At 40.0% G+C, this 24,522-nt stretch overlaps 1 protein-coding gene across 1 annotated transcript in view; it reads right to left on the reverse strand.

The window, feature by feature from the left end:
- The window catches only part of LOC142652705 (cadherin-19-like), a 179,574-nt gene that overhangs the window by 41,650 nt on the left and 113,402 nt on the right, over window positions 1-24,522 (reverse strand). The window contains exon 5 of the mRNA XM_075828377.1: window positions 231-395. Within this exon, the coding sequence (XP_075684492.1) occupies window positions 231-395 (165 nt within the window). The remainder of the gene's footprint in view (window positions 1-230; window positions 396-24,522) is intronic.

Below are 24,522 nucleotides of genomic sequence, written 5' to 3' on the forward strand. Positions count from 1 at the left end.
AAAAACTTCAAAATCAAAGCAAGGACATCAATGACACATTTCTAGTGTCTGTTTAATACATATATAGTATTAGTGATGTTTATCATGTCCAAAAAAATATTCAAAAAATTGCCAAAACTTTTCATGAGACAATGCAGATAAAATTGCCTCAATATGCTTTATTTAACATGACATGAATAGCATTAAAACATTTTCTTAGAGATAAACATTAAATGGAGAATTTTGCTTACTTTGTTGAAATTTCGGTGCATTGTCATTGACATCCAATACATTAATTATTACAGTTGTTATGGTTGATAATGCGCCTGCATTACCAATCATATCTTTGGCTTGTACTATAACATCATATTGATCCTTAGTTTCTCTGTCAATTTGTGAAGCAACTCGAATTATTCCTAATTTAAAAAAAAATAAAAATCATAATTACATACATTCATACTGTATTAACAAATAATATATTTGGAACAGAGGTCCCAGTGATATAATTTTGACCCTAGTGTCAAGTTTCAGTAATATTATGACACCCTTGGGGCATAATAGTATTTAGCCATAGCACATGCTGGGGAGTCACAAGATCCACACTTTAGAATCATTATTCATTCTACATATTTGAATAATTATAATAATAACAACATTAATAATAATGATAATAATATTAATAATAATAACGAAAAACTGTAAGCGGTGGGAGAATGACCAGTCATCGGCTCAAGCCGTGCCAGGACGATTATCCTCCTCAGCAGCAGTCCTGGCATGGCTGGAGCCATTGTCTGGTCATTCTCCCATCGCTCCGGTGAAGGAACTGCGGGAGTAAGTGATGTCACAGCATGAATGAAGAGAAGTGTATGACGCTGATTGGTCAGCATCATACACTTTTCTTTACAACACCCACTTGGTGAAACGAAAAAAAAAAACGCCCAGTTTGGCTTTTACAGAAAATTTGCATAATTGTAAAAATTATCCGAACTTTGTCACTAAGAAAATTAAAAAAAAAACAAAAACAGTAATTATCTACATCAAAGCGTTTATTAGATTAGGTAGGAGATAGAGAAGTATTAAACTGGTGACAAAGCCTCTTTAAACTCAGAAGAGAAAAAGGATCAATTCCATATGCCAACTCGCAGATTTCAGTTTGTCTTGACTTCTCCATTGTGGTTCAGAAGAAAGAGCTCTATTCCTCACTGCCAAAAAGAAGCTCAAGGAACTTGATCTCAAGTACGCTATTATGTACTCTGCGTGGCTAAAAGTTTTGGCGAATGGCAGATCACATTTCTTCACTACTCCTCAGGAAGCCCTGCAGTTCCAAGCTCCTGGTCTACTTCTAGTCTCTGACATTCTATTATGGAACTGAGGATCATTCGTTCACCGTATGGACACCTTCATTTTTCAGTATCCTTATTCTACTGGAGGGGGGGGGGTTGCACATTTGCACCCTTCTTTCAAATGCTATTTGGTAGTTACTTCCCATAGTTTGTGCTACTGTTGATGCAACTACTTTTGGTTTAAGGAATCTAAGACTTCATGCCTGCGTGCATGATAGTAGGATGGGGGGAGGGGACTTGTTTTTACCTGTTTTTTACATGTTTGTTTTTAAAATGCATATCACACAGACTTTGCGGAGTATCTTTCCAGGTCTATTTCAGATCACTCCCCTGGCTGTCTATGTATTAAACTCCCAAATATACACCCTAAAAAAATTGCTGGCGGGGGGCGGAGTTACGACGCATCGTGATGGCAGCTTAATTCTTGAGCTCCTCGCTTCACCTTCGGAAACTACAGCTTTATAGACGATATATCCAACCAAAATGGTGAGAACATCAAGGGACAAGAGCAGAGACTCACCCGGTCCTGCAAAACAGGGAAAAAGTCAGTCCGAAATGGACAAATAACTGAAGAAAAAACTTTCCTCTCCTGCGGCCCGGGAAAAAATGGCGCCGGCACAGCATGCAGACGAGGCTGGAGATGATGACTCAGAGGAAGATAGCTCTGCAGCCTGTTCAGAGCCGGTGAGGGACAGAGACACGTTATCACGTTACTACTTTAAAAAGGTACTGACACAAGCAATCACCCCTGTAATGAAAGAGTTGGCGGATATAAAAGGGGATATTAAACAGATTGGGCAAAGGGTGGAATCCCTAGAAGAAACACAAACCTCTATTTTAAGCCACAGTGCTGTCGTTTCCAATATGCTTGCCTCACATCAGACTCACATAAATAACGCTCATTTGATGATTGAGGACCAGGAAAATCGAAGCCGCCGCCGGAATATCAGAGTGCGGGGCCTCCCTGAAGCAGTAACAGGAGACACATTGCCCCAAGTAATCACACAGATCTTTGCTGACCTCGTGGGTCAAGAGAGAGCCGACAAGATGGTGGTGGAGAGGGTACACAGAGCGCTAAGACCAAAGCCTGCGCCGAACGAACTGCCGAGGGATGTGATTTGCGGCCTGCTGAGTTTCCTAGACACATCAAGCCTGCTGAAACGGCGAGGGAACGACAGGAGTATCTGTATGAAGGGTCACAAGTACTCTTTTTTCAAGATATAGCACCCAGTACCTTGGCTAAAAGGAGGATCTTAAAGCCAGTGACAGACATGCTTCGTGTCAAGAAATTGCCGGTGCGGTGGTTATTCCCGTTCGGTTTAGCGACCATGATAGAAGGGCGACAATGCATCATTCGTTCCCCAGATGACCTCCCTAAACTCTGGGAAAAGTTTGGAATTTCACCGCTTGACATCCCATCATGGCTGCCTGTACAAGCAACTTCGGATATACCAGAACTCCCATACTTACAGTCGCCAACAGGATGGCAGGTGGCGTCCAGGATGAAGTCTCCGCGATATCGGAAACACCCAATGCCAGCTTTGGCTGATTGAAATGATCATCATGGACGATGAAAATATTTTCCATCACTACATAAGTGGTGAATTCTAGGGAGTGCGTGAGTGTTTACTGAAATGCTTTTGTTTAAAGTAGCAGATCCCTTTGTGCCTTATATTACATATGTAAATGGTCTATTTCAAATGTCCTCATATAATATGTATACTATTGTCTGCTATATAGGGGTAGATACAGTGGTATTAGATATTGCTATAGTATATTTGCTCACGATTGGACAGTGTTGAACATTGTTAAGCTGTTAGGAATGATTATACTGTGATAAAATGAGATGCAATATGGATATACTGGTTTACACTAATATAGTGAGCTGGACGGAGAGGACAGCCCATTCTTACTTTAGTATTGTCGATGAGCTTAAAGTGGATAATACAGTTTCTGGAGGTGGAACCTTGTTTTCTGGCGTTCCAGTCTCCCCCTCCTCCCCCTCACCCCCACCCTTATCCAGGTGCTTTCTCCGGGATGGAGATATTGATGGCATTTGTGGATACTAGAGGATGTGCGGGAATTTTTTCTGCCCTTCCTCTGGGGTCTCTTCGCTGCGGGGTGGATAGTTCCACAGGAATATATGTATATAGTTTAAGTTTTTATGTTTACACCGTGACTGTGCTCAGACATCACTGCGTCTGTCTCACTGTATTACTTCATTATGGCTTCGCTTAAAACTTTATCATTTAATGTTAAAGGCATGAACGTCCCACAGAAACGAAGTCAGATTTTCAACATGTTGAGAAGAGAAAGTGCTGATCTCATTTTCTTACAAGAAACACACTTTAAATCAAATAAGCTCCCTTCACTTCCTACTAAGCCTTATGACAAATGGTTTCACTGTTCTTATAATAGTGCCTCGAGGGGGGTTTCAATAGCTATACGAGACACAATACCCTTTGTTCATGAAGCCACACAAAGTGATCCTAGTGGTCGTTATATATTTCTCAAAGGAACTATTTTGAACACGAAAATTACATTAGTTAATCTTTATGGACCAAATGTGAGACAGGCGCAGTGGTTGACGAAGATATTGCATTCACTTCAGCCCTTCTTTGAAGGAATGGTTATAGTAGGAGGGGACTTTAACATGGTCTTAGATCCGAACTTAGATTCCACATCCAAAGCATCACATATTACCCATAAGACCCGCAGAAGATTAAAAATGCTGTTAACCAGGTTAAAATTGATCGATGTGTGGAGAGTACATCATCCGTCCGACCGGGATTATTCCTTTTATTCAGCCCCACATAAGTCATATCAACGCTTAGACCATTTGCTAATTTCAGAACGTTTCTTGCCGGCGGTCACATCTTCCGGAATCGGTAACATTACCATTTCAGACCATGCACCGATCTTTATCAAAATTAAGTTAACAGACCTCCCTATGAGAGGGTGGAACTGGAGGCTAAATGACACTTTACTAGAAAATGTAAAAGATTTTGACGCCTTAGAACTCCGGTTGAAGGAATTTTTTGTGGTTAATGATGATACTCTTATCTCTCAGCCTATACTATGGGAGACACATAAAGCTGTTATAAGAGGGGAACTCATTGCTTTGGGGTCTAGAGTTAAGAAAGAACGGATGAAAACTATCAACCAGGTGTTGGGTAAAATCTCCTCACTGGAAAATATACACAAATGTGCACAGTTGGAGTCAGCGCAAGCTGAATTACGACACCTTAGGCAGGAATTAAAGAATATCCTTAATGTAAAATCGGCGAAAACCCTTCAACTATTAAAGTATAAAACTTATGCACACGGGGACAAGGGGAACAAAATAATGTCAAACCTCATTAAAAAGCAAAGAGGGAAAACGTTCATTTCATCCATCCAAAACAAGGAAGGGAATAAACTCACCACAACAGATTTAATTGCCAGGGAATTTAGGAATTATTATTTGGAATTGTATAATATTAAAAAGGATCCTATACAGGCCAGTAGGACCCCACAGGCGGACGCCATACAAAAATTCTTAACATCTATTGAAGCGCCCTCCTTGTCAGAAGAAGAACGAGCCTCGCTGGTGGTTCCTTTCACTATGTCTGAAATTGAAAAGATTCTGATGTCCATACCAAATGGGAAAAGCCCTGGGCCGGATGGTCTGCCCATAATTTATTATAAAAAATTTAAAAATACATTAATGCCGTACTTTTTGTCACTATGTAATGCCCTGCTGAATGGAGCTACCTTCCCTAAACAAGCTTTAGAGGCCAACATTACTATTCTACCAAAAGAGGGGAAGGATCTAGAAAGGTGCAGCAGTTACAGGCCTATTTCTCTATTAAATTCGGACCTGAAATGGTGGGCAAAAATTTTGTCAACACGCATTAATGGTTACCTTACTAAATTGGTTGGAGCGGAACAGGTGGGATTTGTTCCAGGGAGAGAAAGGGAAATTTAATACCATAAGAACGGTTCATGCTATATATCACGCTAGACAACACAAAATTCCCTTGATCTTACTAGGGACAGACGCGGAGAAGGCCTTCGATCGCATAGATTGGGTATTCCTGAAAGCTGCTCTTACTAAATTTGGCGTCCCCCAAACACTTATAGACATGATTTTCTCCTTATATCAAAATCCTACAGCAAGAATACAGGTGAACGGCACCTTTTCAGATCCTTTCCCTATTCAAAATGGAACAAGGCAAGGCTGCCCTCTGTCCCCCACGTTATTCGTTTTGGTAATGGTAAAATTAGACCAACTCCCTCTATTAAAGGCCTGAAGGTAGGACAATTCGAGCACAAAACAGCTGCATATGCGGATGATTTATTGGTCCTCATAACAAACCCTGTAGTGGCCCTCCCAAACCTCATACAAATTTTTGAAGAATTCGGTTGGATTTCAAATTTCAAGATCAATTATGAGAAGTCAGAAGCATTAAATATAACCTTACCTAACAATATTTTATTGACAATTAGCTCATGTTCACCTTTTAAATGGCAAAAATCCGAACTGCAATATTTAGGACTGAAACTCACGGCTAGCCCTAACTTGCTTTTTGCCAGGAATTACGACCCATTGTACTACAAAATTAAAAATTACTTGAACAAACTACGCATCCCATATATGTCGTGGATAGGACGCAAAAATCTCCTTACTACATTCATTCTACCACAAGTTTTATACCTGTTTCAGACTTTGCCAATCGACATTCCGAAGTATTATTTCCTAAAATTTAGACGCTTATTCACGGAATTTATGTGGAATAATAAAAGGCCTAGAATCGCATATCAGCAATTGATAAGGAAAAAAACTGAAGGAGGATTGGCATTGCCAGACCTAATTTCGTATTACAATGCAATACAATTGGGGAGATGGACACAACTGGCAAAGGCTGAAGGGGGATTGCCACATGTAGCTATAGAGAAGGGGTTATTGATACACAATCAGGCTTCTGCTTTTTGGGTCGGAAATACGCTTCCTGCCAGAACATCGGTAGTGAGTGATATGACATGGGGGATGCTTAAGGTATGCCACACTTCCTCGGCACTACATCTACGTGACAGTAAGTTCTCAATGTTAGCGCCACTCTCTGTACTTCCATGTTTGGTGAACCCCACTTACTCTAAGGTTCCTGATTCTTGGTCTCATTTGAGGTCCTTAAAGATAGAAAGAGTTTTTGACTCATTGGGCCCACCTACACTTCATACCTTACATGAGGAACTGAAAATTCGTAGCCCTTCAAGCTTACAAGTGATAGACTTCACACACACATGTAAGAGGTTTCTCGCTTCCGTAGCTGCAAGCAAATCTGATCCCACATGGTTGGAAAACTACACTTTATGGGATACGACCCCTAAAAAGTGTCTCTCTAAGATATACAAACAGTTGATAACAAATATGAGCAAGGACACGCCAGGTTTTATACCAGCATGGGAAAGGGAACTGGGTTGTTTGTTCGATGCAGAGGATAGATCTTACATTTTGCGCCATTCACATGGTTTTTCTAGATGTGTTAGAATGCAAGAAAATTCTTACAAGCTACTAACGCGATGGTACAGAACGCCGGATTACTTATACAGGATTCGGGCATCTACTTCAGATCAATGCTGGAGGTGTGAGAGGGAAGTGGGTAGCATTTCCCACATATGGTGGTCATGCAGGGAGATCCAACCCTTCTGGAAAGAAGTAGAAAATCTGATTGCAAGAATTTGTTCAAATCCAGTGTTACTCACAAAAGAATTGATTTTACTGTAGTTACCCACAAAAGAGTTCTCTCCATCCTCCAAAAACCTTCCCACATACATAATCTCAGCGGCTAAAATATTGATTCCTACCTTGTGGAGGAGCTCAATACCGCCCATCATTGGACCAACTAGTGAACAAAATGCACCAAATATGTCGGCTGGAGGAACTTGCAGGGTGGGAAAATAAAAACAGGAATTCATTTCTCAAAATCTGGCAACCTTGGCTAGCGAATAGGGATAAGGCTTTAGGTAATCAAGGATAAGGAAAACATGAGTGGGACTCGTTGATAGAGAGGGGAGTCCAAAAAAAAAGAGGGATAGTACAGAGCGTTTAGTACTTGATAGTACTTACAGTACGGGAGGAATATTGCATGAGTCACGGTCACAGTGATATGTTTATTTGTGTGTCTGGTTGTCTGTCATATCGCAGTTGAGCATACAAGACAGACTGATTATATACATTAAACATCGGATTGCTATGGTATAAAATTTTAGATGTCATGAAGAGAAGATATTGTTCTCAAGCATAACATATTGATGTGCCAGGCATAAATGCTGCCTGTTATGGTTGTTGTAATTGACTAATGTATTTCTATGTAACTGCTTCAATAAAAAGAGTTTATACAAAAAAAAAAAATTGCTGGCGATTGAACCTCTTTTGGCTGAAAATCCCCCCCCCCCCATCTGACTGTTTGCAGACTAAGTGGCATCACTTTTTTCTTGACAATGACGGCAGTGCTTCTTCCTTAGTTGTGTGGGACTCCTTCAAGGCATATGCACATGGGGCACTTTCTTTGGCGATTAATGATTTGAAAAGAGGTTTGGCGCATAGCAAACTCCAACTGGCTAATGACATTCTGGCAGCTGAACTCCAATATATCAATGATCCAACTGGGGATCATAAGTCAGAATGGCTTTGCAAGGTTGGTTTGTACCACACCTCTTTAAATAATAAGGCTCAGAAAAAAGCTTTCTTTTCCAAACAATCATATGAACCATATGAACGCGGTGAAAAATGTGATAAACTTTTAGCCTGTATATCCAAGGGAGATAGGGAACCCCTGGTGATTATCATTGCTTGAAGTCTGAGATGGTACCCAGTCCTCTGACCCACTGGTAATACTGTCCGCCTTTTGCCCATATTATGAAACATTCCTCACACATCTCTGCCTCCTCCACAGAAATCGCTAAATATCTACAACAGGTTACCTTTCCCTCATTGTCTTCTGCCCACAGGATTATTTGCATCGGCAATCTCAACCCCACTCCTCTGGTTAATGTCTATTACATATCTTGGTATACAAATTTACAGATCTGTTTTTGAATTTGAAGCATTAAATATCACCCCTTTAATTGTTTTTTATGCACCAAGATTGCCAGATGGAATCAATTGCTCCTATCCACAGCTGCAAGAGTAGTTAAGTTAAAATGACCCTTATGCCTAAAATCCTGTATATTCTTCAGCAGTCTCCCATATACCTTCCAGACCGTTTATTACAGCATATCAAAAGTATTCTCACTTCTTTTGTATGGAATAATGGTAGATTCCGAGTAGCTAACCGGTGTCTATATGCCCGATGGGATGAGAGTGGTGTGTCTCTCCCCAGTGTTAAATGGTACTATATAGCTAGTCAGTTGTCTCACCTGGTGAGATGGGGCGTGGCCGAACGTGTGAGAGTTCAGACCCTACTTATTTCACCATTCAGTTCACATTATACTCACCCCTTGCATATTTTGTTTTGTGGCCGACGACATACCGGTGGAAACTTACGTGACCACTCAATCCTGAACCAGGCCTTACTGATATGGGATGTGTCCCAGCACATGTTTTAATCCACTGGCTTTACTAGGCACACACCCTTATGGCACTGTAAAGCTCTCCCAGAACTATTACAACTTTCCTTTGATATCCCTTGGCACGGGAATGATATTTGGTATCATCTCTCACATGTATTCTGACTCCGGCATTAAGACATTCCCGCCGCTACAGAAGGAATTTACACTCCTCTCAACTGTTCTCCTATTTGAGAATCAAACATGCTCTTGAGACTCAGTTGGGCCCAGGAGAGATAAAGTACCAGAGCTTTCCACTTCCCAACTTTATGCTCTCTCCCCCTGTTAAACACTTGATTTTCAATCTTTATAGCCAATTTTCCAGCAAGTTTAGCGAATCTATGCTCTTCCCACTGAAGGTAAAATGGGAGGGTAATGTGGGTCCATTGACTGAGGATGAGTGGGATAGAGCTCTCTCCACCCCTAAATCTGTATCATCCAGCTACAATGAGCGACTCACACAATTTTATATACTACAAAGGGAATTTTATGCCACCTCTAGATTGTATCGCCTCCGTCCTGAATATTCTGACGAATGCCCTTACCTCGGGTACCTTTTATCGTCTGGTGTGGTCCTGCCCTAAAGTAGTCAGGTTCTGGGATCAGGTTATCAAATTTCTGAACAATAAGATGGAGACTCCTGTCCTGCTGTGCCCTAAGGCCTCATGCACACGACCGTGTTCGGTCCGTGATATACGGTCCGCATGTCGGCCGCTTGTCCCGGACCGTACAAAGTACAGGGAGCCGGGCTCCTAGCATCATACTTATCTATGACGCTAGGTGTCACTGCCTATCCACGTAACTACTGTCACACACTAAAACATGATTACAGTACGGGACAGTAGTTCCGCGGACAGGCAGTGACCCCTATCGTCATAGATAAGTGTGATGCTAGGAGCCCGACTCCCTGCACTGTGTTCGGTCCGGGACATGCAGCCGACATGCGGACCGTATATCACGGACCGAACACGGTCGTGTGCATGGGGCCTAAGACTTGTTTATTCACTCCTGACACTGCGGTATATGACTCACGTCATATCCCTACTTTTATTGTGGAGACGTTATATTATGCCAAAAAGCTCATAGCCAAAACTTGGTTGTCCTGTCGTGCCCCTACATTTGCAGAATGGCTGTCCATTGTTGGTAGTATGTTATCTCACAAGAAGTGGTTACTCCAACATAGAAACTGTCCTCTCAAATTCACCAAAATTTGGGACAGATGGCTACAGTCTCCTGCCACTGTCTGTTCTTCTGAAAACAGAATCCTTGATTCGCCCCCGAGCCCTTAATCTGTTTACTACCATGGACAAGGCTCCTATTTGGCCCAGATCCTATTCGCCCTTCTTTCATTCCATGTATACACTATACAATTTCACTTTCTATGCTGTATAGATATTGGTCCTGATCTTCCGCTGAATGTTATCTGAAATATTTATGTTAGAATATTATACATTTGTACCTGTGGAAACTGAGTTCCTAGTTAACTAGTTAATTCTTTATATTATGCCTTAGGCCGAGATCGGCTCTGCACACTGGTTCATAAGTACTTGTGCAGTGTATACTTACCAGATGCCCTGCTCGCTTTATACTGCTTTGCATGGTATTATTTTGTATCACATTTCTATGTTCAATAACTTTCATTGTCCTACTTGATTGAACTTGTGATTTCACTGTCGCAATGCTGTATTGAATTAATGTGTTCTTTTGGATTTACAGTAGACATGGTGTTTACACATCTCAATTTGATTCTGATATATTACATAAAACTTTATATGTGAATTTAAAAAAAGTAGATTTAAAGGACACTAAATTTGAAACATTATTTTCCATTATTTCGTCTCGCTCACTCAGAAAGTAAAATATTCATTCTATTATTCATTTTCTTCAGTTTTTTCCTAAATTTTTAGGATATACATGGTAGACATACGTAGTATAACAATCCAGAATGACATTAACACTAAATCAAGTTTTGTGGTCAGGTTCACACAGGTTAGTTGGATGCAGTTTGTGATGGAGAGCAGGGTTACCAACCTCCACGTCAGTAATTTCTGGACAACTGAGCTACAAATCACGGAGAGACCAGCATTTTTGCAGACACATTACAAAATTAAGAGTTAGTGATAGAAAAACTAGAGATGGTAGTGTCCGGCAGATTTTTTCATTTCTCAGAATCCCTTCTGAAACTTTACACTGTGCATGCACCAAAATTTACATGCGCACAAGGGGGAAGATCCTCTATCTCTGACTGAGGTCGGGTGGGGATCTGTCACCTGACCTCACATCATAATAGACCGAGACCAGTGGGGGACCTGGTGGGGTGAATTGGTGTGATTACAATCCTGTAGCTGCTACTGCACATGCGCAGCAGTAGCGCTGTCCAAATCCCCGCCTGCACTCGGGAACTGGCAACTGTTCCCGGGTGCTTCTGCTAAACTTGCATTTCAGCAAGACTGTATGCACCCGGGAACTGGCGACTGTTCCCAAGTGCAGGCTAGGATTTGGACAGCGATGCTACTGCAGTACTAGTACTTGTAGCAGACGATGAAATAGTAAATTAGAATCACTCGGTTCCCGGGTGCATACAGTCTTCTACAGCGATGCTACTGCGCATGTGCAGTAGTGCACGCTGAAATACAAGTTTAGAATAAGCACTTGGGAACAGTCACCTGTTCCCGGGTGCATACAGTCTTGCTGAAATGCAAGTTTAGCAGAAGCCCTCGGGAACAGTTGCCAGTTCCCGAGTGCAGGCGGGGATTTGGACAGCGTTACTGCAGCGCATGTGCAGTAGCACCTACAGGCTTGTAGTCACACCAAGCACTCTGGAATAATTGGAAGTTCCCAAGTGCAAACAAAATATAGCACGTCCATGAGAACATTGAAAGCGACCACAAAGCCATACTATGGTCGGGATGTGTCTTTTCCCGACCATAGCCAGAGGAATGGGTTATGGTTGGATCCAAGGGCAACCAGTAACACAACAAAACTTCTGACAGGGGCATGGTAATAATATATCTTTATAACAGTACATTGTAGAAAATTACATGTAATTGCACAAATGTATGACTGCCATTTATGGACACATTTAACTGTATTTTAGTTTGTGGGAAACCCCCTTTAAGTCCTGTAAATTGTGCAGTAGGACCTCGAACGCTGTGTATATACTGTCCATATATGTGGGTAAAGTGTGAGTCAAGTCTCATTCACACACTTTTTTTTCTGTTTTAAAATGGATGTAAAAAAAACACATGTAAATAAGTAGTTGGTTTTAAGCTTATTTAATTACTTCATTTTTTATGCATTTTTGGTGATTTTTTTTATTTTATACAAAAATGCATTTTCCTGCATTTTCTTGAGGTTCTTTAGAGAAGCCAAGAAAAAACCCTAGACTGCAGCGTTTTGATTAAAATGCCACAAAAACACTAAAAAACTAAATGCTGTTCATGTACACTTTTTTACTTTTCACTAAAGACTTTAAACTAACATCTGGCGGTAGTATATTTGAGAAATTGAAAATCCGCAAATTCTGCGAAACATGACACTGAAAATTAAACAAAACGCTGTGTGTGTGTGTGTGTGTGTGTGTGTGTGTGTGTGTGTGTGTGTGTGTGAAGCTAGCCTAAAGGAGTGTCTGGTGGTGTGATTGTTTGGGTGAGTAGCTGAGGGAACAGGTGAATGAGGAAGCATCTGTTTGGGTGAGGGTGGGTGTGCCAGGGTTATTAAAAAACTAGATGACTGGGTGACTTATGTTAAAGTAAAGTCGGGTGCACGAGAGAAGCCGCAGCCAAAATTGTGAAAAGCTCTAAAGAGGAAGGCAGTAAGCATAGGACAGCACATTTTGCTGTATTCTTAACGTAAGATATGATGATAATTGAACTCTTTAGGGTAGGAACACACACAGCGTATTCAGGGCGGATAGGCAGTGACAAGATGTGCAGCATATACACCCTGAACACCGCAGAGAATGTCGCCAAAAAAAAAACAAACCACACTGTGGTGCGTTTTTTTTGGACGTAAATTCCACTGCGTAAATCATCGCACATACTTACCCCCTCCCTCCCCTGACGTCAGCTCCGTCCTCCCTGGATGACGTTGCAAGCCATGTGACAGACAGTCACAGGCTGCAGCAGTCACATGGCCTGCAACGTCATCCAGGGAGGCTGGACTGGAGAAGAAGCAGGGAGCTCTGGGTAAGTATAACTTTTTTTTCTTACTTGCTATTTTTGCAGCGGAATCACTGTGATTCCACCACAAATATCACAACACACACCACTTTGTTGCGGGTTTAAGCACTCCATTGAATTCAATGGGAAAACCCGCAACGGAAGAGCTGCTATTCCGCAGCATTAATTGATATGCTGCGGTTGAAGAAACCGCACGTCAATTTATGTGCGTTTTTGATGGTGCCATTTTTCCTACCATGGTGCCATTTTGCTACTGTAATACGCTGCAGATTTTCTGTAATTAATTAGTTCCAGAAAATTTGCAGTGTTTACCCTTAAAGTTTGTGCCATGTAGGGGAATTAAGTGTAAGGTAGTCCAGATCTGCAATCTTCATAAATGTTCCCAATGAGTGCTGCAGATGCCCTTACTTTTAGCCACACCCTAATGAAAGCTTTAACCCTAAGGCCAGATTTAGACTAGGAGCTTGTGGGAAATGTGTTATTTAATATTTAACCCTTTCAGGACACAGCCTTTTTTGGCCTTAAAGAAGATGCCGATTTTTTTCAAATTTGACATGTGTCACTTTATGTGGTAATAACTTTGGAATGCTTTTACCTATCCAAACGATTCTGAGACTGTTTTCTCGTGACATATTGTACTTTATGTTAGTGAAAAAATTTGGTCGATAGAGTTAATATTTATTTGTGAAAAACACCAAAATTTAGAGAAAATTTACAAAAATTGGCGCTTTTCTAAATTTAAATGTATCTGGTTGTAAAACAGATAGTAATACTACACAAAATAGTTACTATTTCACATATCCCATATGTCTACTTTATGTTGGTATTGTTTTTTTAACGGTCTTATCTTTTTCTAGGACGTTACAAGGCTTAGAACTTTAGCAGCAATTTCTCACATATTCAAGAATATTTCAAAAGGCTATTTTTTCAGGGACCAGTTCAGTTGTGAAGTGGCCTTGAGGGGCCGATACAATACAAACCCCCATAAATGCCCCATTTTAAAAACTGGACCCTTCAAAGTATTCAAAACAGCATTAAGAAAGATTCTTAACCCTTTCACAAGAATTAAAGCAAAGTAGGGATGAAATGTACAAATTTCTTTTTTTTTTTGTTGCATAAATTCATATTTAATAATTTCTTTATCTGTAATACATAGGATTTTACCAGAAAAACGCAACTCAATATTTATTGCCCAGATTCTTCCGTTTTAGAAATATCCCTCATGTGGCCCTAGTGTGCTAATAGACTGAAACACAGGCCTCAAAAGCAAAGGAGCACCTAGAGCATCTTGGGGCTTTCTTTTTATTGGAATATATCAAAGGCACTATATCAGGTTTGAAGAGGTCTTGGGGGGCCAAAACAGTGGAAACACTCCCAAAAATACACCATTTGGAAAACTACACACCTCAAGGAATTTATCAAGGGGTATAGAGGGCATTTTGACCCCACAGTTTTTTTCCTGAATTTAGTGGAATGAGGCCATGAAAATCACATTTTTTTCCAAATAAAAAGTAGAAATGTTACATTTTTACAAGGCATAAAGGACAAGAAACACCCCAACATTTAAAAAGCAATTTCTCCTGATTACGGAAATACCCCATATGTGGTAATAAACTGCTGTTTGGACACAAGGCAGAGCTCATAAGGGAAGTTGCGCCATTTGGCTTTTGGAGCTCAAGTTTTGCTGCAATGGTTTTTGGGTGCCATGTCGTATTTGCAAAGCCCCTGTGGGATCTAAACAGTGGAATACCCCCAAAAGTGACCCTATTTGGGAAACTAAACCCCTCAAGGAATTTATTTCGGGGTATAGTAAGCATTTTGACTCCACAGGTTTGTTGCTGACTTTAGTGGAATTAGGTTGTGAAAATCAAAATCAAAATATTTTTCTAATAAAATGTAGTTGTGGCTCAGATTTTTCCATTTTCACAATAAATAAAGGAGATAAAGCACCCCAAAATGTGTAAAGCAATCTCTTCTGAGCACAGCAATACCCTATATGTGGCAATAAACTGCTGTTTGGACCCACGGCAGGGCTCAGAAGGGAAGGAGCACCATTTGGCTTTTGTAGCTCAAATTTTGCTGTAATGGTTTGCAAAGCCCCTGCGGGACCAAATTAGTAGAAACCCCTCAAAAATGCCCCAATTTGTCAAACGACACCCCTGAAGGAATTTATCGAGGGGTATAGCAAGCATTTTGACCTAACAGGTTTCTTGCTGACTTTAGTGGAATTAGGCCGTGAAAATAAAAATCAACATTTTTTTTCTAATATAATGTAGTTGTGGCTCAGATTTTTCAATTTTCACAATAAATAAAGGAGAAAAAGCACCCCCATATTTGTAAAACAACCTCTTCTGAGCACAGCAATACCCTATAAATGGCAATAAACTTATGTTTGGTCCCACGGCAGGGCTCAGAAGGGAAGGAGCACAATTTGGCTTTTGGAGCTCAAATTTTGCTGCAATGGTTTGCAGCGCCATGTCACATTTGCAAAGCCCCTGCGGGATCAAATCAGTAGAAACCCCTCAAAAGTGACCCCATTTGGGAAACTACACCCCTGAAGGAATTTATCTAGGGGTATAGTGAGCATTTTAACCACACAGTTTTTTTCCCCGAATTTAGTGGAATTAGGCCATGAAATTGAAAAGCTAATTTTTTTCAGATAAAACGTAGACATTTAAAATTTTTACAAGGAATGACGGAGGAAAAAGCACCCCAACATTTGAAAAGCAATTTCTCCCAAATACGGCAATACCCCATAAGTGGTCATAAACTGCATGGACACACTGCAGGCCTCAAAAGGGAAGGAGCACCATTTGGAGCTCAAATGTAGCTGGAATGGTTTTGGGGTGCCATGGCACATTTCAAAAGCCCCTGCGGGGCCAAAACAGCAGGAACCCCCAACAAGTGACCCTATTTGGGAAACTACACACACTAAGGAATCTATCTAGTGGTATAGTGAGCATTTAGACCCCACAGGTCTTTTGCAGAATTTATAGGAATTAGGCCGTAAAAAATTAATATCAACATTTTTTCCACTAAAAAGTTGATTTTTTCATTTTCACAAGGGATAAAGGAGAAAAAGTCATCAAAAATTTGTAAAGCAATTTCTCCAGAGTAGGGAAATATCCCACATGTAGTCATAAACTGCTATTTGGACACACAGCAAGGCTCTAAAGGGAAGGAGCACCATTTGGTTTTTGGAGTGGAGATTTTACAAAATTCGTTTTCTGACACCATGTTGCATTGCAGGTACCAGTACATTGGAAAGCCCTGAAAAATTACCCCATTTTGGGAACTACATCCCTGAAGAAATTCATCTAGAGGTATTGTGAGCATTTTGACCCCACAAATGTGTTGCAGAAATTAGTGCACAGTGAATGTTGCAGATTGAAAATTGCCATTTCAGTGACCAATAGGTTGTACCCAGCTTGTGCCAATGGAGACACACACCCCATAAATTGTTAAGCGGGTTCTCGAGAATACATTAATAACCCATATGTGGTCATAAACTGCTGTTTGGACACACTGTCAGGCTCAGAAGGATCGCCATTTGGTGTTTGGAGCGCAGATTTTGCTTGGTAGTAGTTTTGTTTGTGGTTTTACTGGTATTTCAGCTTTTAATGTGGAGGGATATGTAATCTGTGCCGAGTACATCAGTGTATATGTAAGCTGTGCAGAGTGCATCAGGGTATATGTAAGCTGTGTGGAGTACATCAGGGTATATGTAAGCTGAGTGGAGTACATTAGGGTATATGTTAGCTGTGTGGAGTACATCAGTGTATATGTAAACTGGGCAGAGTAGATCAGAGTATATGTAATCTGGGCAGAGTACATCAGGGTATATGTGAGCTGTGCAGAGTACATCAGTGTATATGTCAGCTGGGTGGAGTACATATGTAAGCTGTGTGGAGTGCATAAGGGTATATGTAAGCTGTGTGGAGTACATCAGGGTATATGTAAGCTGGTAGAAAAAAGAAAAAAAGAAATATGATCCAGAAATATAACTAGGCACTCTTGGGTTGAATAAAATTTAACAAAGTATTTTATTTTTGAATCCAGATAATACCGGCAAAATTTAATTTATACATGAATACAAAATTTACAATTTAAAAAGAGAATTCTCCTGGCCAGGAAAGAAAACATACAATAGACCCTTCAAAACATAGGTGATATTGCCTGATGGATATATAGCAAACTATATATGTGTAAAACAATTTTGAAAAGACTTCAAAAAATGAAAAACCGCTGGGTTGTGTTCACACTTGCGGTTTTCAAACATATATATTATTAATATCACAAAATGGCCAGAGTTCCTATTTGGAGTAGCTGGTAATGAAATTTTTAAAGAAATTCACTTTATGTGTAAATAACATGACTTTACTCTCAAGATAGGAAAATAGCCTCATGAATTAAAGGAATGTGGTTAACAGCGTGCTTTTTTCCTCTCATTAATGAATCCTCAGTTCCAAATCAGATTTTATGGTGATAGGAAGTCTTTTCACAGACCTTTGGGTCAATGTGTAGCTCTCATGATATTAGACTTTGAGGCAAGACATCAACTTTTATAGGTTTTTTACCTTTACCTTCGACATCCAGCAAGTGCCGGGAAACCATACAGGGAAGCAGTCAGCTCCGAGGTGGAAAATAGCAAATCTCCACAGAAGGAAAGTTCACTTGTGTGGCCACACATAAATTTCAAAGCCTTCAAATCTCCACCCGACAATGCAGGATCGCACGCCGGTATATCAGGTGAATAAGGGCACTCCGAGAGGAACGGACCCAACGAGACAGGATCGCAACCAGGTAAGTAAAAATTCCAGAGTATGTCTCCTTCCACGTGTGATCTTCAACACTGGACAGGTATTCTCAGGGCAGGGTTTGGACGTCACTACCCGCCCCGTTAATTAGAACAGCTGACGCGTTTCATCCCTGAACGGGATTTCTTCAGAGCAGATTGACAGGTACTGCCAAACACACCATATTTATAGTGTCCCAAATTCATTCATTGGTTCAATAATAAAAAAACATAATGTTTAAAAGATGTGGGGACCCGGGTCCTAATACCTTAACAGGTGATGGTCCTCTCTCCCTGCTTCCCCTTAAGTATTATATGAATTTCATATTGTATATGTATAGGTAGTTAAAAAATAAAAAAAATCGAACAGACTTCGGTGTCTTTTGTTTAAAAGGCTTAATAAAGGATCCCTTATTGAAGAAAAATTTGTTCCTTCATAAATCCAACATAGGGTCTGGATATTAGTAGTCAACCGTATTTACGGAAGAATTGATATTAATAATTGAGTTCAGGTAGCAATTGTACTCCTATGTAAAATTCAGTTATTGGTCTTATCTTGACGAAGTAGAGACACACCACTGATTGCCCTCTCCTTGAAAATACCGAATATACTTATGGATGTGATTTAATGGATATACGAATTGCATGTTTGAATATAAAAATGTCTATGTCGGTTATCAAAATTGAGAGATAAATAGCATTATGGCATCTCATGAAAGATCTAGATATATTATCTATAACATCTTTTAAACATTATGTTTTTTTATTATTGAACCAATTAATGAATTTGGGACACTATAAATATGGTGTGTTTGGCAGTACCTGTCAAACTGCTCTGAAGAAATCCCGTTCAGGGATGAAACGCGTCAGCTGTTCTAATTAACGGGGCGGGTAGTGACGTCCAAACCCTGCCCTGAGAATACCTGTCCAGTGTTGAAGATCACACGTGGAAGGAGACATACTCTGGAATTTTTACTTACCTGGTTGCCGGCGTGCGATCCTGTCTCGTTGGGTCCGTTCCTCTCGGAGTGCCCTTATTCACCTGATATACCGGCGTGCGATCCTGCATTGTCGGGTGGAGATTTGAAGGCTTTGAAATTTATGTGTGGCCACACAAGTGAACTTTCCTCCTGTGGAGATTTGCTATTTTCAACCTCGGAGCTGACTGCTTCTCTGTATGGTTTCCCGGCACTTGCTGGATGTCGAAGGTAAAGGTAAAAAACCTATAAAAGTTGATGTCTTGCCTCAAAGTCTAATATCATGAGAGCTACACATTGACCCAAAGGTCTGTGAAAAGACTTCCTATCACCATAAAATCTGATTTGGAACTGAGGATTCATTAATGAGAGGAAAAAAGCACGCTCTTAACCACATTCCTTTAATTCATGAGGCTATTTTCCTATCTTGAGAGTAAAGTCATGTTATTTACACATAAAGTGAATTTCTTTAAAAATTTCATTACCAGCTACTCCAAATAGGAACTCTGGCCATTTTGTGATATAAATAATATATATGTTTGAAAACCGCAAGTGTGAACACGACCCAGCGGTTTTTCATTTTTTGAAGTCTTTTCAAAATTGTTTTACACATATATAGTTTGCTATATATCCATCAGGCAATATCACCTATGTTTTGAAGGGTCTATTGTATGTTTTCTTTCCTGGCCAGGAGAATTCTCTTTTTAAATTGTAAATTTTGTATTCATGTATAAATTAAATTTTGCCGGTATTATCTGGATTCAAAAATAAAATACTTTGTTAAATTTTATTCAACCCAAGAGTGCCTAGTTATATTTCTGGATCATATTTCTTTTTTTCTTTTTTCTATAATCTTTATCAGGAATGGCACCGTGCTATATTATATTGCAATTTTGTGTTTGTTAGGTATGGTTTGGTTATAACCACATCTTTTTTCTATATATAATATATGTAAGCTGGGCTTAGTACATCAGGGTATATATAAGCTTGGCGGAGTACATCAGGGTATTTCTAAATTGGGCGGAGTGCATCAGGGCATAATAGGATGATGTAATAATGGGGTGAATGAATATCAAAATGAATAATCCATGGAATGGTGTGGTACGCTTTGAACCAATCCTTTATGCACAGGCCGGGTTTTTTGGGTATTGTACAAAATATCTGCGCTCCAGTATTGCCTAATCTTTGACTTCTTCACTATCCCTATAGGGCCCTAAAGTTTCCTTATCTCCGCTGCAGCTATGAGGTCTAGCAAATGAAGATGTGGGGTTTTTAGTGAAAAACTACAGGACCTCAAAATTTGTCTGGGCCATCATTTAGCATCATTTTGCATCATTGAGTTCTGAGAGTTATAACGTGTTATTTTTCCGTTGACGAAGCTGTGTGATGGCTTGTTTTTTGTGGAACGAGTTGTAATTTTTATTGGTCCCATTTTGGGGTACATTCATTTTTTTTATCACTATTTATTCCACTTTTTGGTAGACGAGGAAACCAAAAAAACAGCAATTCTAGCACTGTTTTGATTTTTCTTTTTTACTGTGTTCGCTGTGCAGTATAAACAACATGTTAACTTCATTCTGTGGGTCGATATGATTAAAGCGATACCAAACTTATATAGTTTTTTTACGTTTTACTACTATCCCCCAATAAAAATAGTATTTTCTAAAAAAAAACATGTTTTAGTGTGACCAAAAATAGAAATTCTGTCATTGTTTTTTATTGAATTGTTTTACGGTGTTCACCGTGCGGTAAAAATAACATGATATTTTAATAGTTCAGGCCGTTCCGAACACGGCAATACATATTATGTATAGTTTTTTTTTTATTACTTAAAACTTGAAGATCTGATATTCTGATCCCCTATATAATACACTGCACTACTTGTGTAGTGCAGTGTATTGTAACTGTCAGTTTTTTAATCTGACAGTTAAGCCTATTAGGTCCTGCCTTAGGCAGGACCTAATAGGCTTCCGTATCTGATCACCAGGAAGCCGTTGCTAGGCTTCCTGGTTGCCATAGCAACCATCGACACCCACAATCTCTCGTAGGGGGGCGGTGGGATACAGAAGGATCCCCCTCCCTCTGTCAACCACTTAAATGTGATGGACTCCATTGACCGCCGCATTAAAGGGGTTAAACGGCGGCTAACGGTGGTAACTGTGACCGCAGCCGTTGCAGCGGAATGTCAGCTGTTTTTTACAGCTGACACTCGCTGAAGATGAAGCGCGTACAGCTACTGTGCCCGCTTTATCTTCATGATGGGTCTGGCATGTCAGATTGCTTGCAATGCCAACGTACCACCTCCGTCAATTTGCGGGAAGGGTTTTAATCATATATCTAGTATTATATTTGAGCTAATAAAAATGTATACATTTACATTTAAAATATTGTAGAAGTAAGGGCCTGTTCACATAAGCGTTGTCTTTCTGTTGAGGGGTCCGTCTGAGCTTTCCGTCTGGGGAACCCCTCAACGGAAAGGCGAACGCAAACCATAGCTTCAATTTGCATCACCATTGATCTCAATGGTGACGGATACTTTGCTAATGGTTTCCATTAGTCACCGTTGTGAAAGGGTTCCGTTTTTTATGACGGAATCAATAGCGCAGTTGGTTTACATTCTGTTCCCATCAAATCTGAGATAAATTTGAAAATAAGTTTCCAAAATGGATAAACAGAATTACAAGTCCACCATAAGTGGTACAGTGTACCTCTTGCTCCACAATTTCTCCAACACAAAGGTGAAGCATCTAGTGTCATATGTTGTAAGTGAACCGGAGTAAGATACCCCCTAAATTTAATTTTCTTAGCAGCTTTCAAATGGTTAACACATTTAGAAATTTTATGAGACAAAGCAGCTTTCCACTCATCCTCTGTGAAATTTTGCCCTAAGTCAGTTTCCCATTGGGTCATGTATTTTGTATTGATAAATGAGTCATGTTTAACTAAAAAGAGTTATAGAACTAAGCCAAACCCTTCAGGAGGGTCTGTTCAGAGTCTAGTAATTTCTGGAATAAAGTAGGAACACCAACCATCATATTGCCAACTGTATTCTTTTGAAGGAGGTGTTTTATTGAAGAAAAATATAAAATTGTTTTTTTGGAATGTATTATTTACATTGTAAGTCGCTAAAAGAGCAGAGGGGTGAACCCTCATATATATCAGATACTAGAAAAAGTACCCAGCGCTGCCTGGGTATAACGTGTCGGTCTGTCTGTTTGTGTGTTCATTGGATTTGTTCCAAGGGTGCCCAGAAGGCTAATCCATACCCTCATATTTTCTTGGTTAATGGGGAAATTGCTAGTAGCTCTATATATATCCCGGCAGTTACACACTGTTTATTTCAATTTTAACTTCATAAATACCTAACATCTGGTAGGAAATGGAGTCATGAGATTGTGAAAGAGCCTGTTAATAAACAACATTGGCAGTTTTATTACCAGTTGGCCATAGACTATTGTTGGATCATAATTGAAAATAGCATCATGCATGAAAGCCCACACATTAGCAGGCTGAACATCATGATGTGCTCTTGCTGACTGGCCTTGGTTCGGGCAGGAGTCTTTGCGCTTCTGGGAGCCACCTGCCTGATCTGTTGCTGAGAAAGACAGAGTTTGCTGAGGAGTTTCATCATCTCGAGCAGCAGTATGACAGATTTGATCAGCTTGCAGTTGGGCAGGAGGAGTCTCTGCAGTTAGTAATGCAGCTTTCCTCCTGGCCATCAGTAATCTGGTTGGTTGCTATGGGTAACCACTCCCCTGTACCTTCCGATATAGGATTATATTGTAAAGTGCACTACCTGCTACTGCCAGATAAAAACAACTTTACTATAAAAGTGAATGTCTGTATTCACTTTTATAGTATTGGATCATGATCATGTGATAATGGCTGATAACAGAGAACAATGGCAAGGTTGGGACATTTACAAAAAAAAACCTTCCCGAACACCCGATGTACCTATATGCCAAATTTGGGGTGAAATGGTTCAGGCGTTTGGATGCCTATAGAGAACAGACAAACAGACATTCACTTTTATAATATAGAATAGTAGAGTTACCCGGCTTCACACTGGTCTATTTGTTTGTTGTTTGTGTGTGTGGTTAAAAAGTTCATTTCCTACTGATATGAAGCCGACATATCCAATAAAGTCCAAGTGCAGGGTTCCTTTTAGGAGGCATGACTGGTCTGAAAGGGTTTCAATTTATGAGAATGCTGAAATCCACGGACTTGGTACTGCTGAGAGATTTCAGCAGCTCGGGCAGCAGCCATGCGCTTTGCCATGGGAGTCTTTCATCTAAGTGCAGAGTTCCTTTTTGGAGGATGTGACTGGTATGAAAGGGTTTCAATTTATGAGAATGCTCAAATCCAGTATAGGCTTAGTTCGTTTACTAAAGAAAAATGGCTTGGTTGTTATGGAAACCTGGTCTAAAACTGTGTGTATGTGAGTGAGGCTAAGTATAAAGGACCTGCGAGCTTCCATTGGCTTATACGGGTCATCTGATGTGATATGGGGGAAGGTTCTTGATGTGGAAGCCAGTGCTGTCATATTTGCTTTTGTGAATATGTCGAGAACGGTAGGTCCTAGAGAGCTAAAACCCATTCTAGAACCTTCAGAAGCGCGTGATTTACTTAAGTGTGTTTGGCCGTGCATAAAGAACATGCAACAGACAAATGAAAATCATTTTTATATATACAAAGATAAGTTTTACTCCCAGAGTATTCCATAGGGAGTGATCTATGTTAGGGATCCAATAGGATAAGTATTTTATAGGACAATCTTTTAAGGAACCATTATATATCTTATAAACTGAGAATGTTTTAGACCAGATCAGGATCATGTTTTTGGTAGTTGGCAAAAAAACGCTTATTTATTTGAACCCCCACTAGAATACCCAACAAAGTAGCTATTATATCTGAATTATGAACAAAGTCAGTTTCTATTTGTTTCCAATGAAACAGTGCTCCTGAACTCCAGCAATGTTTAATAGCCGCTAATGCTGCTGACAACTAGTAATAGTTGTATTCCGAACTCCTAAACCGCCCTAGAGACATGTGTCATCATTAAAGTTGTGGAAATATGTGCCTTCTTGTTTGTCCATATAAATTTATGCAGCAAATTTTGGATGTCCGTCAAAGTTGCCAATGGAACTTGTAAAGGAATAGTGCGTAGGTAATAAAGTATTTTGGGCATGAGCCACAATTGGGTTCAATTAATCCTGCCAATCCAAGAGATTATGGCATCTCCAACTTGTATTATCTGAGCCTTGAGAGTGGATATTAATTCCTTAAAGTTCAAAATGACAGCTTGAGACAGATCCACCGTCAATTTAAAACCTAGATAGGGTATGTTTCCGTCAGACCAGCTGAAAGGAACCAGGGTAGAAATGGACTTCTTTAAAGAGGTGGATACATTTATGGGTAACATAGTAGATTTAGATCTGTTCACTTTGTAAAAGGAAACACTGCTGAATGTATTTATACACGCTACAATGTAAGGGGGAGATTGTTTCGGGAGAGACGCGATCAAAATCACACCGTCCGTGTATAGACCTATTTTATGTTTAGTTCTGCCAACATATAAACATTTTCTTGTGTGTGAATAAGCTTAGCGAATGGTTCCATTATTACAACAAAATTTAAGGGAGATAGTGGCCATCCCT

This window comes from Rhinoderma darwinii, chromosome 5 (genome assembly GCF_050947455.1).
Source record: "Rhinoderma darwinii isolate aRhiDar2 chromosome 5, aRhiDar2.hap1, whole genome shotgun sequence".
Lineage (NCBI taxonomy): Eukaryota > Metazoa > Chordata > Amphibia > Anura > Rhinodermatidae > Rhinoderma > Rhinoderma darwinii.